General features: G+C 36.4%; 1 protein-coding gene across 2 annotated transcripts in view; it reads left to right on the forward strand.

Annotated features, from left to right (window-relative positions):
• Positions 1-15,022, forward strand: part of ORC4 (origin recognition complex subunit 4) — an 83,071-nt gene extending 68,049 nt beyond the window's left edge. For both annotated transcript variants that reach the window (XM_043894597.1, XM_043894598.1), the window contains 5 exons: positions 5,300-5,386; positions 10,547-10,655; positions 11,359-11,454; positions 11,541-11,608; positions 14,083-15,022. In XM_043894597.1, coding sequence (XP_043750532.1) covers positions 5,300-5,386; positions 10,547-10,655; positions 11,359-11,454; positions 11,541-11,608; positions 14,083-14,271 — 549 coding nt within the window. In that variant the 3' untranslated portion in view covers positions 14,272-15,022. The remainder of the gene's footprint in view (positions 1-5,299; positions 5,387-10,546; positions 10,656-11,358; positions 11,455-11,540; positions 11,609-14,082) is intronic.
• The last annotated feature ends 1,746 nt before the right edge of the window (positions 15,023-16,768 follow it).

The following is a 16,768-nucleotide window of genomic DNA, read 5'->3' on the forward strand; positions in this document are numbered from 1 at the left end:
GCTGAAACTCTAATACCTTGGCCACCTGATGCAAAGAACTGACTCATTGGAAAAGACCCTGATGCTGAGAAAGATTAAAGTCAGGAGGAGAAGGAGATGACAGAGGATGGGATGGTTGGATAGCATCATCGACGCAATGAACATGAGTTTGTGTAACTCCGGTAGTTGTTGATGGTCAAGGAAGCCTGGCGTGCTGCAGTCCATGGGGTCACAAAGAGTCAGACATGACTGAGCAACTGAACTGAATGGGATGAAGTTTATGCTCTCAGTAAATATGCTATCCTAGTTGCTATAGTCCCCAATCCCTTGCTGCTGTTTTTAGTCTTTATCTTATTCAGGGAAGCTGTCTAGTCCCTTTTTGCCAAGAGCATCTGGACTATGAACTTCAGTTGAATAGCTTCAGTTGAAAAATGAGCTTCAGTTGAAGAAAAAAAATTAAAATGTCAGCACCATGGCCAGAGGCATTGCCTGTAAATGGGGTTGTGCATTGAAGGAGCTATCCTTTCTCTCAGTGCTGACTCTCCAGCAAGTTTTTTCTAATTCCAGGTTTAAACAAAAAGCAGAGGTATAGCTAACAAGTCACCTATGAAATCACATACAAGAAATATCTTCATGATAGGCTTGAACCTAGACATCCTACCAACTTGAATGTTTGTTTTAGCCCTATGCAAATACATAAGCAAGATAAACACCAACACCATCTCAGCAAGACAGTGTAAAAAAAATCTGTGTATAAAAGTATCTTAAGAGGACCATAGCTAATTCTCTTCAAAGGAAGTTCCCACAAAAGTGCTATAGCTAAGTTCAAGAAAGATCCCCTGCTGTCTTAACCTTTCAGTGAACAGAAGGTGAGAATGTTTAATAGGAACAGACTAGGAGACTTGGTTCCTATACTGCTGCCAGTGAGTTGTCCCTGGAGCAGCATGAATCCTGCTGTTCCTCTATAGCATTGCTGTTCCCCTATAACATTCTCCTGAGAAACTGCCTGTGACGCAAACTGCAGTGAGCATGTTAAGAAGTTATTTCTGAAACTGCTACTATTGTGCTTATTGGCGAAAAGGGACTCTACAGCTTCCATGAATAAGGTAAAGACTAAAAATAGTAGCAAGGGTTGGGGACTATAATAGCTAGGATAGTATATTTACTGAGAGCATAAAACTTCATCCCATTAGACAGGAATTTATTCCTGAATCTGGATCTTCTTCCAGTGGGAAGTAGAAACATACAGTTTTAACTCCAGACAATACAGTATGCTTAGTTTTCTGTGCTTTTTTTCTTATTGTTGTTAAAGAATTCTTATTCCTTGCAGATTTTTGAAAAATTATGTCAACCTTAGCCAAGCCTTTTTTGTCTCTGCCAACTCTGAATTTACTGTCCTTCCATCTAATCTAATCTTCAGTGCCAAATGAACCTCACGGTTCATTGATCCTTATTCACTGCGGTCACTGTTTTTAGTCTTTACTTTCTCTCTTAAAGGGCTTGCTGTTGCGATATAAACAGGGTCAGATACCCTTTGAAAGTACACCAGATGAGCGTAAAATAATAAAGTAATACAAATTAAAAAAACTTTTGGAAATTAACTGTACTCCTAAAATTGGTGACTTTTACCAGGTAACTTATAAAGTTGATATATTAATTATATATTTAGGTACTGCTTTTTCAAATGACTCTATTGACCTCTAAATTTCTGAAGCCATCAACCTCTCACAATATATCTTAATTTAGTTACACAAAGTATATAGTTTTATTACCACTTCCTCTTGAAGTATGTCCCTCTTGTTTTCTTCCCCTGGTTTTATTGCTCTCTCTTGGATTCTGTTCACATGTTCAACATCTTTCTTAATCCCTTACTTTGCTCCTTTTTTTCCCATTTACTTCTTAAATTTCAGTAATGCAAGTTTCACTTCTAACTATATCTCCCTCTTCACTCCTCCTAGGACATTCTATTCCCTATAGTTTCATCTTTACATTTTTTTGTATCCCCTCTACAGTCCTTCATCTCTATTTCTCACCAGGAGATTCTCCATAAGATGTGTCTTCTATAAATATTTTCTTTCTTGTCTTCACACCACTGTGCTGATTCAGACTCATTTTGTTTCCTATATGGAGAATTGCAGGTATCTCCAATTAAGCTTTGCTGCCTTCGTCTTTCCATACAATCACTCTGCCAGTAACAGAACCTCAGGATGTTGTGACTCTGCGTCTCCTGTCCACATGCCACAGTCTCCCTGCAGTGCTCATGTTGTTCCCTGTAATTGTAATGCTCTATCTTCTTTGTAGCCTGTTACCTCATGCATTTTAAGGATTCTTTGTAATACTTTACCTTGTTTTTGAATTCTTCTCTGGTGGCTCAGTTCAGTTCAGTTCAGTCACTCAGTTGTCTCCGACTTTTTGCGACCCCATGAACCGCAGCACGCCAAGCCTCCCTGTCCATCACCAACTGCTGGAGTCTACTCAAACCCATGTCCATTGAGTCAGTGATGCCATCCAACCATCTCATCCTCTGTCATCCCCTTTTCCTCCTGCCCTCAATCTTTGCCAGCATCAGGGTCTTTTCCAGTGAGTCAGCTCTTCGCATCAGGTGGCCAAAGTATTGGAGTTTCAGCATCAGTCCTTCTAGTGAACACCCAGGACTGATCTCCCTTAGGATGGACTGGTTGGATCTCATTGTAGTCCAAGGGATCAAGAGTGTTCTCCAACACCACAGTTCAAAAGCATCAATTCTTCTGCACTCAGCTTTCTTTATAGTCCAACTCTCACATCCATACATGACTACTGGAAAAACCATAGCCTTGACTAGACGGAACTTTGCTGACAAATGTCTCTGCTTTTTAATGTGCTGTCTAGGTTGGTCATAACTTTCCTCCCAAGGAGTAAACGTTTTTTAATTTCATGGCTGCAGTCACCATCTGCAGTGATTTTGGGGCAAAAAATAAAGTCAGTCACTGTTTCCACTGTTTCCCCATCTATTTGCCATGAAGTGATGCAACCGGATGCCATGATCTTAGTTTTCTGAATGCTGAGTTTTAAGCCAACTTTTTCACTCTCCTCTTTCACTTTCATCAGGAGGCTCTTTAGTTCTTCATTTTCTGCCATAAGGCTGGTGTCATCTGCATATCTTAGGTTATTGATATTTCTCCCGGCAATTTTGATTCAAGCTTGTCCTTCTTCCAGCCCAGCATTTCTTATGATGTACTCTGCATATAAGTTAAATAAGCAGGGTGACAATATACAGCCTTGACATACTCCTTTTCCTATTTGGAACCAGTCTGTTGTTCCATGTCCAGTTTTAACTGTTGCTTCCTGACCTGCATACAGGTTTCTCAAGAGGCAGGTCAGGTGGTCTAGTTATTCCCATCTCTTTCAGAATTTTCCACAGTTTATTGTGATTCACGCAGTCAAAGGCTTACTCCAGTCACCTGGAATAACAGGCAAATTTGGCCTTGGAGTACAGAATAAAGCAGGGCAAAGGCTAATAGAGTTTTGCCAAGAGAATGCACTGTTAATATCAAGCACCATCTTTGAAAAACACAAGAGAATACTCTACACATGAACATCACTAGATAGCCAACACCGAAATCAGATTGATTATATTCTTTGCAGCCAAAGATGGAAAAGCTCTATACAGTCAGCAAAAACAAGACCAGGAGCTGACTGTGGCTCACATCTTGAACTCCTAATTGCCAAATTCAGACTTAAATTGAAGAAAGTGGGGAAAACCACTAGACCATTCAGGTATGACCTAAGTCAAATCCCTTATGACTATACAGTCGAAGTGAGAAATAGATTGAAGGGACTAGATCTGATAGACAAGAGTGCCTGATGAACTATGAAAGGAGATTCGTGACATTGTACAGAGACAGGGATCAAGACCATCCCCAAGAAAAAGAAATGCAAAAAGGCAAAATGGCTGTCTGAGGAAGCCTTACAAATAGCTGTGGAAAGAAGAGAAGCGACAAGCAAAGGAGAAAAGGAAAGGTATAGGCATCTGAATGCAGAGTTCCAAAGACTATCAAGGAGAGATAAGAAAGCCCTCCTCAGTGATCAATGCAAAGAAACAGAGGAAAACAATAGAATGGGAAAGACTAGAGATCTCTTCAAGAAAATTAGAGATACCAAGGGAACATTTCATGCAAAGATGGGCTCAATAAAGCACAGAAATGGTATGGACATAACAGAAGTAGAAGATATTAAGAAGAGGTGGCAAGAGTACACAGAAGAACTGTACAAAAAAAGATCTTCACGACCCAGATAATCATGATGGTGTGATCACTCACTTAGAGCCAGACATCCTGGAATGTGAAGTCAAGTGGGCCTTAGGAAGCATCACTACGAACAAAGTTATTGGATGTGATGGAATTCCAGTTGAGATATTTCAAATCCTAAAGGATGATGCTGTGAAAGTGCTGCACTCAATATGTCAGCAAATTTGGAAAACTCAGCAGTGGCCACAGGACTGGAAAAGGTCAGTTTTCATTCCAATCCCAGAGAAAGGCAATGCCAAAGAATGCTTAACCTATCGCACAATTGCATTCGTCTCACATGCTAGTAAAGTAATGCTCAAAATTCTCCAAGCCAGGCTTCAGCAATACGTGAACTATGAAATTCCAGATGGTCAAGCTCTTTTTAAAAAAGGCAGAGGAACCAGAGATCAAATTGCCAACATGCGCTGGATCATCGAAAAAGCAAGAGAGTTCCTGAAAAACATCTATTTCTGCTTTATTGACTGTGCCAAAGCCTTTGACTGCATGGATCCAATAAACTGTGGAAATTCTGCTGGCTCAGTGGTGAAGAATCTGCCTGCCAGTACAAGAGACACTGGTTCGATCCCCAAATCGGGAAGATCTCCCGCAGAAGGAAATGGCAACCCACACCAGTAGTTTTGCCTGGTAAGTCCCGTGGACAGAGGAACCTGGCAAGCTGCAGTCCATGGGGTTGGAAAAGAGTCAGACACAACTGAGTGACTAAACAGCAACAAATAACCCTTATTCTCTGTTGCATTTACTTAATACATTTTGATCATCCCACTACTGTGATTGAATAAATTTTGTGGTAGCAACAATTATGTTTATCTTTGTGTCTTTGGAATTAACATAAAGGGAAGAGGATAAGGAGAAAATCAATAGAGTAGATATTTGTTTTTAATTTTTTGTTTTCCCCAAAAAGACCAGCACCTATTTAATAATGAATAAATACTAGATAGAGTTAATGAGGTACACCAACCAGCGAGGCACAATATTATATTTAGGTTTTAAACTGCATTTGTCCTTAATTCTCTATTTTGATGTTTTTCCTCTAGGGTCTCTCAGAAGATAGAAGTGTGAGAGAAGTGCTGCAGAAGCATTTTAATGTCAGCAAAAACCTGCGTTCATTACACATGCTACTGGTTTGTATTAATTTTATTTATCACTCATTTTCTTTCACCAGGTAATTATGTTCTGATGGGAACTGGTTAAACCTCTAGATAAATTTTGGGAGAATTAATATACCTACTACATTAGGTCTTCCAATCCCTGAGTATGGTACATATCTTCTTTTATTTAGTGCTTTGATTTCTTTCATCATCATTTTACAATTCTCACCTCACAGATCCTGTGAATGTTTTCAGTGTACACTTAGTGTTTAATTTCCTTTGGAACAATTGTAAATAATACTTTGTTTTTAATTTTGGTTTTAGTGTGCTTATTGTTAGTATATAGAAATGTGATTTTTTTGTGTGTTGATGTTGCTGAACTCATTTATTTAAGATTTTTTTTTAATATAATAGACTCCTTGAGATTTTCTATATAGACAATCTTGTCATTTGCAAACAGTTTTTCTTTTTACCTTCTAATTTGTATATCTTTTATTTCTTTTTCTTGTTTTTTTTGCAGTGGCTAGAACTTTTGCATTGAATTAGAATGGTGAGGGTGTATAATTTCCAAGCTTAGGGCAGAAGCTTTCAGTCTTTTACTATCAAATATGATATAAGCTGAAGCTTTTTAATACATGTTTATTGTTAAGTTATGGTAATTCCCATCTATCCCTAAATTGCTGAGAGTTTGTTGTGATTGTGTTGGACTTTGCCAAATGTTTATTTTTTGTGTCAATGAACATGATATATGACTTTTCTTGTTTAGCTTGTTAATGTTGAACTACCTTGCTTGACTTTTTTATTTTTGCCACTTCAAAATCTTTGTTATTGTAATGAGTAAATGGAGATCGAGTACACACACTTAAGTGCATGAAATGTGCAAATCAGTTAACATGACCTAATTTTTTTTCATAGATATTTATTGTGTTATTTCTCACCTTCTAATATCTTGGATCCAAATGTTGAACTAGCTTTATATGCCTGGACAAATCCTACCTGGTCATGGTCTTTCACCAAGTAATTATATCTTAAGTTTAAACAGTATCAAGAAAGGGGTACTTAATTGTTTTGCAAAGTAAACATCCTTCACTGGAGTATTTGATAGTAGACTAATATTTCTAGAAAGTTATTTACTCATTGTTATGAAAGGTATAGCACATACCTTTCAAAGAAAATAATTTTGGTTTCATGAGTTTCTTTTTGGTCACTTTCATTTTATAATAATAATGGGTATCACTTATCAAATAGCACATAAGTCAGGTGACCTAGTTACTTTGTTTGTTAGTTACTCGGTCATGTCTGACTGTTTGCGCGACCCGATGGACTGTAGTCCGCCAGGCTCCTCTGTCCATGAAATTCTCCAGGCAAGAATACTGGAGTGGGTTGCCATTTCCAACTCTAGTTATCACCATCATTATATCTCATTAATTAAATCTAATTATATAATTATATCATTAATTAAATCTCATATTCTGTTTTTTTGTTGTTGCTGTTTTTGGGTTTTTTTTTTAATGTTTGCGTGTTATCCCGCCTTTGAGGAAACCTATGTTCTTTGAGGTTAAATAACTTACCCCATGTCACACAGCTAGCAGATCACAAACCCGGGATTCAAATCCAAGTCTCTCTGGCTTCAGGTTTATCCTGCTTTACTCTTCCATGGTTCTGCCAGGTGTTTGTTTTTACTTTTTACAGATTCTTCTTCTCTATTTCTGGTTTTGCTTAGGAAACTTAAGAGAATTTTCCTACCTATGTACTTACCCTCTGATTAGCACATCCTCCTCCCATTTATCAAAACCATACTGCCATTTTCAGCAATAGCTGTCTTTATCACAGAGGTATTACAGAGACTAAGAATTTTTAGAGTAGAGACTTTAGTAATTTAGGTACCAGTGTTTACTAACTTCTGGTATTTGGAGGATACACACACACATATATACATAAACACATATCTCTCGTTGGAGAAGGGTTAAGCTACCCACTACAGTATTCTTGGGCTTCCCTGGTGGCTCAGTCAGTAAAGAATCCACTTGCAATGCGGGAGACCTGGGTTCAATCCCTGGGTTGGGAAGATCCCCCTAGAGGAGGGCGTGGCAACCTTGCCTGGAGAATTCCCATGGATACAGGAGCCTGAGGGGCTGCAGTCCATGAGGTCACAAAATTACACGACTGAATGACGAAGCACAGCAGAGCATGCCTTTCATTCTGGAGAAATGTGTGGCCCAAAATTGTCAACATGAAAAGCCTTGTTTTGCTAGTTTCCTATTATATTTTTAATTCAAAAGAAAAGTTTTGGAATTGGTAGAAATTATAAAGAAAAGAAAGACTGAGATTAAATATAGTTTGGTAATTTTTCAATAAAAAATCAGGAGTTATACACATGGGAAAAAATACCCTCAAATGCATAGCCTAAAGTTAAGTTCAGGTTGATAAACCTAAATATATGTATAAAAACAAAGCTTTTTTTTTTTAATTAGAAGAAAAATATATGTTTGTATACTTGAAGTAGGGAAAGATTTCTTAGAGAAGTTACACAAATTACAAGCTATAGGAGAAAAGACCATTAATGTTAATTACATTGAATTTTTTGTTAAATGTCTGGATACTGGAAGATACCATAGAAGTGATTAGGAGAGGGAAAATGCAATGCATATAATCATCAACACTGTCCATAATATATAAAGAGCTTCTAACAGTAATCAGTAAAGGAGCAAACTATGAATGTGAGTGAATATGAATGAATGAACTAAGAATAATCTATCAGTGTAGAATCACACATGATTTATAATTTGCAAAGATATTTAACCTCTCCAGTATTTAGGGAAATGGTGTACAATTTAAATTTTACAATTAACCCTTTTTTTCCTGCCAGTTTGGTGGGTGTGAAAAGTTTTATGTCTGACAGTATGGTGTTTGTGTTGCAAGTTCAAGATATTTATATAAAACTTGAAAATTACTCTGTATTGTCTAGGAATACAAAGATATGTAGTAGAAGGATGAAGACATGCATGATTTTTTTTTTTACCTGGAGAAGAGTAGAGAGTCCAACCAGGGCAAGAGACAGGGGCTTCAACTCTGTAAGTTTGTATTTCATAAGCTGAGGAAGTGGTCATGGATATTCATTATATTACTCTCTTGCCTATCTATATGTTGAAAATATTTTATAATAAAAGGAAAAGGTAAGAGAAAGGGAAGGAGCTGCTGGGTTCCTGGGTCCCTCCCAATGGGGAATGAAGGTTAAGGATTACCAAACTCTTTTGTTCAATTAAGGACACTGGGCCCTGGTTAAAAAAGGGACAGAGTTCAAGGCAACAGAAATAAAAACAAACAAATGGAACCTACTCAAACTTACAAGCTCTTGTACAGCAAAGGAAATCCATAAATAAAATAAAAAGACAGCCTGCTGAGCGGGACAAAATTTTGCAAATGGTGCAACAGACAAGAGTTTAATTTCCAAAATACACAAACAGCTCATGTAACTTAATAATAACAAAAAAGCCAACCCAATCGAAAAACAGGCAGAAGAGCTAAATAAATACTTCTCCAAAGAAGATATAGGGATGGAAACAGGCACATGAAGAGATGCTCAAACTCACTAATTATTAGAGAAATGCAGATCAAAAGTACAGTGAGGTACCACTGTACACCAGTGAGAATGGCCATCATCAAAAACTCTATACATAACAGATGCTGGTCAAGGTGCAAAGAAAATGAACACTCCTACACTGTTGGTGGAAATGTAAATTGCTCCACCTACTATGGAAAATAGTTCTTTAGGAAACTAAAATAGAGTTGCCATATGATCCATTAATCTCACTCCTGGGCATATGTTTGGACAAAACTATAGTTCAAAAAATACACACAAACACACTTTCATAACAGCGCTATTCACAGTAGCCATCACATGCAAACAACCTAAATGACCATCAGCAGATAAATGAGTAAAGAAGAAGTGTGTACATACTACAGAATACTATTTAGCCATAATAAAAAGAATGAAATAATGCCATTTGCAGCAACATTGATGGACCTGGAGATTATCATACTAAGTTAGAAAGAAAGACAAATATCATATGCTATCACTTCCATGTGGAATCTAAAATATGACACAAATGAACCTATCTATGAGACAGAAACAGACTCACAAACATAAAGAGTAGATTTGTGGCTGCCAAGGGCAAGAGTGGGGTAGGTTGGGAGTTCGGAATTTGCAGATGTAAACTATTATATGTAGAATGGATAGACAGCAATATTGTACTATAAGCAGGGGGAACTATAGTCAATATCCTGTGATAAACCACAATCGAAAAGAATATAAAAATAACATATATGTATGTATAACTGAATTAGTTTGCTGTATAGTAGATATTAACCCAACATTGTATATCAACTATACCTAGATAAAATAATTTTTTAAAAAAGGGAGGGAGTTTCTAATGTAAATGTTCCAACTATTACATTACATATATAATACTTAGACTAAGGAATTATTCATTGTTTATGTGGAATTCAAATTTAATCAGATATCATGCATTTTTATCTGCTGATTTTATCTATATGAACTAAATGCAGAGTCAGTTATATTTCAGTGAAAAATAAACTTTTAAAAAAAAATTTAGATGTTATCAAAATTACAAATAAAGAAACCTTCAAATGCAGAAGTTTTGTTGTTGAGCAGATAACTTGCTACATGAAAGCAACTTGCTCCCTGCTTTCCAGGAGAGTTGTTTCTGGGTATAATTTTATTTTTGTTTTTTTCTTTTTAATACAATTGAACTTCAAAGTAGCTGAGTTCTTTCTGTCACATAAGACTAATCTGGATTGGTTGATTGGGTGGTGAGAAAGTTTATAGAAATCATAATTGTGCCTTTTTGTTCTGGAGCTTTGAATAGTATTCTTATTTTTGGTCTCCTCACTCCTTTAAAAATTTTTTTTTTCTTTTGAGGAGTTGTAATCAAAACAAGATATGCAAGTAGGAAGAGGTCGAGAGAGCAGCAAGAAGTTTTTAATGTTTTATTTGCATTTATACATTTATGTGGCTTATGAATTGAAATATTGTATTTAAATAAAGCTAAATTTGAGAGTAACTTTCCCAAGTATTAATATTTATTTTTTCATAACTCTAAATTGTCTTGTTCAATAAAATCCCCCAAAATGCACATGTAAATATTCTTTTTCTGATCTGCATTTCCCTAGATGCTTGCTTTAAATCGTGTAACACCATCACACCCATTTATAACTGCAGCAGATCTGATGGAGGCAAACCAGTTGTGCAGCATGGACTCGAAAGGAAATATTGTGCATGGTGAGAAACCTGTGTGATTAGTGGTTTTTAAAATAAGTGTGAGCTTATATAATAGTATACGTTTTGAAATTACAATTAACATTGGTATAGTGTTTTTATATGCAGAATATTTTTATATCTATACATCCTTTAACTCACTTCTCCCATTTAAAGTGAGAGAAACTTGATGCACCACCTGCCTTGCTGTATTGGAAATACAATTCTCAATGTACCAAGTGTTACTGAAGAGCATTGGCTTTTAGCCATTTGGTGTTGACTATCCCTTTTGAGAATCTAGTGAACTTTCTCCTCTCCAGGAAAAAGAAATTAGATGTAATTTCCAGGGGGCAGAGATTATGAATAATCGAGGGCCTTATGTGATTGAAAGTTATATAATAATTGCAGCTCTTGTCATGTTTGCTGTAGGCCATATGGTAAATGCTTGATAGTATTGTCTCTAATCCTTATAACAATCTCTGGAAGTTTGGAAAGATCTTTATTTTACAAAAATGAAAACTAAGCTCAGGGAGGTTGAATAACTTGTTTAAGATTATTCAGATTATAGTGACTGATACACATTTGAACTGAGGCGTGCTGTGTTGGCCTCTCCCTAACCCCTCAAAGCCAAACCCTTCAAACCTTTCACGTTATCCTCCTATTTGGAGGATTTATTTCAATCAGTACATAAAACTATACCTCATAGTTTGTTCCCCTTTTACTATAGGTCTGTCAGTCTTGGAAATCTGTCTTATCATAGCAATGAAACATTTAAATGACATCTATGAAGAGGAGCCCTTTAATTTTCAAATGGTTTATAATGGTGAGATGACTCATTTGGTAGTTTCTTTCTGACTATACTCCAGTGCTTATTTGAAGGTACTAACAATGTCATTGCTTTCTGTCCAGAATTTCAGAAGTTTGTTCAAAGAAAGGCCCATTCTGTTTATAATTTTGAGAAACCTGTTGTCATGAAGGTAAGATTTTAATTTTTCTGTGGATAGGCTTATTGTTGTCTACTTTGATTGTATATATCATAGCTGCACTTTTATTAATTTTGAAACATTAGGTATTATCATAGGAATTTTATTCAAAACAAACCCCCCCCCCAAAAAAAAATTCTAAAAATGAAATGTTTGAGTAATTCTGAAGAATGCTGTTCTGTTTTACAGTTTGTGGGGATATACTGCCCTCTACTGTCTATTCCTAGCAATTGCATCCTGAAAAGGAACTACTCATTGAATTCTACCTAAGACATAGACGAGCTTCTCTGATAGCTCAGTTGGTAAAGAATCCACCTGCAATGCAGGAGATCCTGGTTCGATACCTGGGTTGGGAAGATCCGCTAGAGAAGGGATAAGCTACCCACTCCAGTGTTCTTGGGTTGGTAAAGAAACTGCCTGCAGTGCAGGAGACCTGGGTTCAGTCTGGGTTCAGAAGATTCCCCTGGAGAAGGAAACGGCTACCCACTCCAGTATTCTGACCTGGAGAATTGCATGGACTGGATAGTCCATGGGGTTGCAAAGAGTCAGACACAACTGAGCGACTTTCACAAGACACAGATAGAGCCCTATCATTTTATACCCTTAAGGTTGGCTTTATAAAATCTCAGCAGTAAAAGGAATGAGTCATTAAGAAAATAAAAAACAATCTCATTGGTTAGTGAGGGTAGATAGAGACAGTTTTGTTAGGGCTTGGGTAAGGCATGAATTTCAAAACTTGAGGAAATTTATTCTAGTATACCATTGTCCACCAGAAACTTACATAATTAATTTTAGATATTCTAGTAGCAACAACAACAAAAAAAGGTGAAAGGTGAGATTAACTTGGACAGTAAGTTTTATTTAATGTACCAAAATATTTAGATCTATAGTCAATATAGAAAGGTATTAATGAAGTTTTTTATTTTCTTTTGTGTTAAGTCTTTGAAATTCTGTTTACACTTAAAGCACATTTTGATTCACTGATTAGTCATTGGAAATAATTGCTCTTTAGACTCTTTGAATTATTTGTTTATACCCTTATTTAGCCGAAGAAGTAAATTTACATTCTGAAATTGTTTCAAACATACTTAAAATTTTGTTAGTTTTTAAATTAAACTTTATAAAAATAGAGTTCCACATTTCAGATCCTCAAGAGCCCATTGAGGTTACATATTGAATAGTACAACTCTAGAGGACTTTATGGGAAGAAACACCTTTTATGAATTTTTTTAAGCAGTGCACCCATAAGTTTTTTAGTATCCTTTATATGGGATTAGAAGTCAGAAATTTATTTTTTAGGGCAACCAAAAAAAAAAAAAAATGAGATGAGGGCATTGCCATTTTCTTCAAAACAAAAGGAAAAAATACTTAACAGACTAGAGGTTGGTTTTTTCCTCCGGTCCTAATGATAGTCATAGTTTATTGGAATGTATTAGTGAAAAAGGTTAGCTGAGTACTTAAATTTTTACTAGTAGCTTGAGGCTGGTCATTTCTGCATTTTGATTAAGAAAGTATTTGCTACCTAGAAATATTTGAAGTCTCAATTTTATTCAGCCAATACCTAGAGCCTCTAGTATTTTCTCATTTTCAGAAATTGTCCGAACTATTTTTCTTTTCATCAGAAGAGTTTTTCTAGTTTATAAAGAATGTATTCCAGTAGTATTTTTCACAGTGAGGCTTAAGAATAGTAAGGTCAGTAATCTGTTTCAGTGTATCAGTATTTAATAGTTGATTGGTCCTAATTTAATGTTTTTTTTCTTCATATCCTAATAAAGTACCTAAAACAATGATCATGGTTAGAAAAGACATGGTACATGAAGGGCTAAGAGGAAGTGGACAATACATAGCCCTATTAAGGTGGGGAAGATGGAAGAAAGGGACTTTCTGACAGGTCGTAGTTGTCTCTGTCAGACTTCTTAGGGAAGGAGGGGCCTGTCCTCTCCTCCATACCTCCACCACTGCTGAATCATTTTCATATAGGATCAGCTAAACAGGTGTGCTGTTAGAGGTCTTCCCCGCCGCCCTCTGTTTTTACAGCTATATTAAACTTTTACACAGCAAAGTCGAACAAAACAAACAAAATGTAAAGACAGATTTGAGTAACCTGGGCCATTTTAACGTAGTCAAAAAGTAGTGGTCTTATCAGACTTTAGGTTCTTATAGAGAACCAGGAGCTCTGTTAAATACTAGGAAGAGATGACAGAATGAGGTGAGGAACAAAATAAGATTGTGCAGTTGTTTGTCCTGTTGACAGTGATGTAGGGACAGGCAGCTCTATACTGACACTGCCTCATGTGATGTGTGAAGTTTTTATGAGGTTGATGAGAATTGTTTTTTAACTTTACTGACATCTATTACATTTTGTTTCCTAGTACTCTGTTCTAAAACTGACTAAAATCCTAACTGTTCTCTGGCTTAATGTTATTTACTTCCCTTATTCAACCTAAACTATTTGTTTCATCTTTCAGGCGTTTGAACACTTACAACAATTAGAATTAATAAGGCCCATGGAAAGAACATCAGTAAACGCACAGAGGGAGTATCAGCTGATGAAACTACTTTTGGATAATACACAAATTATGAATGCTTTGCAGAAATACCCCAACTGTCCTACAGATGTTAGGCAGTGGGCGACATCCTCCCTAAGCTGGTTATGATTATAACCATGGTTTCAGTTATGGAGTTTCAGGCAGACTTCTCTAAAGAACTAAAAGCTGTTGTCCTTTAACAAGATATGTTATTACCTTTTCTTATATTTATAAAGATGTATTTTTGTATTTATGGGAGACTGTTAAACATGTATCATGGCTGTGCCTTGCCTTTGAGTCATATGAGCAGTTACATGATTGTAAGTTTTAATTTCAGTGATACATTGTTAAGTAACTGTTCAAAAAAATAAATATGACTATCTTAGGGATTGAAACATATTCTTATTTAACACTTGTAAAGTTCTTATGTGGTACATTTGAAGAGTTCATTTCAACCCAGCAGCCAGATGTTTTCACAAACTGTAAACAAAGCAGTAAAGAAACAGTGGTAAGAGTTGAAATGTAATGACTAATCTTTTGGTCCATTGGGAGGTGCTGCAGTTTTTCTGTATTCATGAAAATTTAAGATTCTCTCCCAGACCAAGGTGTTTTAGTTCAGGGGCCTGATCAGTTTGGCTAGAAGATGGTTCACATGTAAGAAAAAACCCAAAAGTTCGAACATTTTCTTCCAGGCTTCTTAAAATATGGTACTCATACCATCTAACGGAAGAATCTTTTGTAGGATGTTTTTAAATACGATTCTTGGGCATGTTCTAGGAACTAGCATTTGTCTAACAAGCACTTTAGCAAATTCCTATAAAGCCACTCCCACAAATAATGGAAAATGTATGACAGTGTTAACTAAATGTTTGTATCAAAAGATAGACCCCCCCCAAAGGAATGTACCTTATAAATTCAGGAATCCATAAACTAATGTTAACATTGGTATGTGTTTAAAGTGAAATTTAATAAGCATTTGTGAAGTGTTAGTGACTTCATTTATTCAGGAATATTTGTCTGTTTTTTTCATAGAAGGGTTACAAAAGACAAAGTCCCTATCCTTGTACAGTTTGCAATCCTTTTAAAACTGTCCAAGACCCTGATAATTAGTTACTGTTGTTTACAGGTGAGAAAACTAACACAGTAGTGGCCCTGTCCAGAGGATTGACAGACCCTGGAATTCAACTCATTTCGTTGATATCAAAGCTCAGTAATGTGTTCCTTAGTGTGTCTTTTTAAAAGTATACTCTAAGAAACTATTTCCTTAGTTTAAAGAGTTACTGCGTTTAGAATGGAATATGAGATTTCTGTGCATAAAAGTAGCTCTTCAGTACCTGCAGCCTATTCTTTGCATACATGGGCATTCTTAGTTTCCAGACACTGTCATTTACTTTTCAGCTGTGTTTCATGAAAGCCAAGGCTTGCATCCTGGTCCTGTGCAATAGTCTACAGATTTTTAGGGGATATTTTGCCAAAATACTTACCATGGTCACATCACTATTAAGAAGCAAGGGTTTTTTGCACTTGAGCTAAAATTGTCCCTTAAAATTTTTTCTGAGCTGTTTTAGGGGAGTACCCTCTGCTTTAAAACACTGACCACAAAAGCACCTCAAGAACTGGCTTGAAGACTGCAAGTTTTTATCTGCTGAGGATGCCACTCAAAGGCTTGAAAGCCCTCATCCACTTACCTGGCTACGTAAGAGCTACAGAAAATCCATCACCATCAGTGAAAGAGCTATAAAACAAACTACAAAAAGTAGGTTAGCAACAGTCACACAAATGAAGCCTAAGCCTACATTTCAAAAGCAGTTTTTCAGAGGAAGAATGTTGTGTTGCCCTTTCCATATTCCTTATAGAGAAGCTAAAATAAACATTTTAAAACTAACTTCATCTCTTAAATTGCTTAAACCATCATCAATAAAATAAAAACCAAATCTGAAAAGCCCTAGTAAAAATCTTTTAAGAATAACGTAAGCAAATGTGGCTTAAAGATATTTTCATTTACTAGAAAAGGAATGCAGCCTGTTAACCACACAAGCAAAAGACTGAAAACCAGCTGAGGAGGCATGTGAGCAGCATCAGTGGGTTACACCTCCTCTGATCCCTCCAGGTGCCCAACCAAAAACATAATCCTGAGAAAAAAGTTTCCAGTTTTGTGGACAGGCAAATGTGAACGACTGAGGAAGTATGTGCTGTTTCTCCAAGCTTACGTCATAGTGCTGTGTGTACTGATTACGTCCTATTAACTTTCTGAAGAAACAGTTTTGCAGAACAACACTGTAGAAATAGTTTTGGTCTTTCTGTAGAGATTCATTGCAGATTCCAGCATGGTTTGCATTTTCATTTGGTTTTAGAAGAAAATGCAGTTTCTTTCAAACCAGTGTAACCTAAGTGTTGGCCCTTCCTTCACCTTTTCCCTAAAAAACTGAGAATCCATTGGTGTGAACAACATTAAATGTGAGTAGGTGGGGCTCTTCCACCCCCATTTGCTTGGAAAGTCAGGGGATAAACCAAAATTCTAGTGTTTAGAATTTGCAACACTAAAAATGCAAATGAAAGCTTGCTTCCTTAGTGATCCCTCTTACCTTAAGTGGAAAATACCAGAATTCTTCCCTTCGGTTGGTAA

Source organism: Cervus elaphus, chromosome 33, assembly GCF_910594005.1.
Source record: "Cervus elaphus chromosome 33, mCerEla1.1, whole genome shotgun sequence".
Classification (NCBI taxonomy): Eukaryota; Metazoa; Chordata; class Mammalia; order Artiodactyla; family Cervidae; genus Cervus; species Cervus elaphus.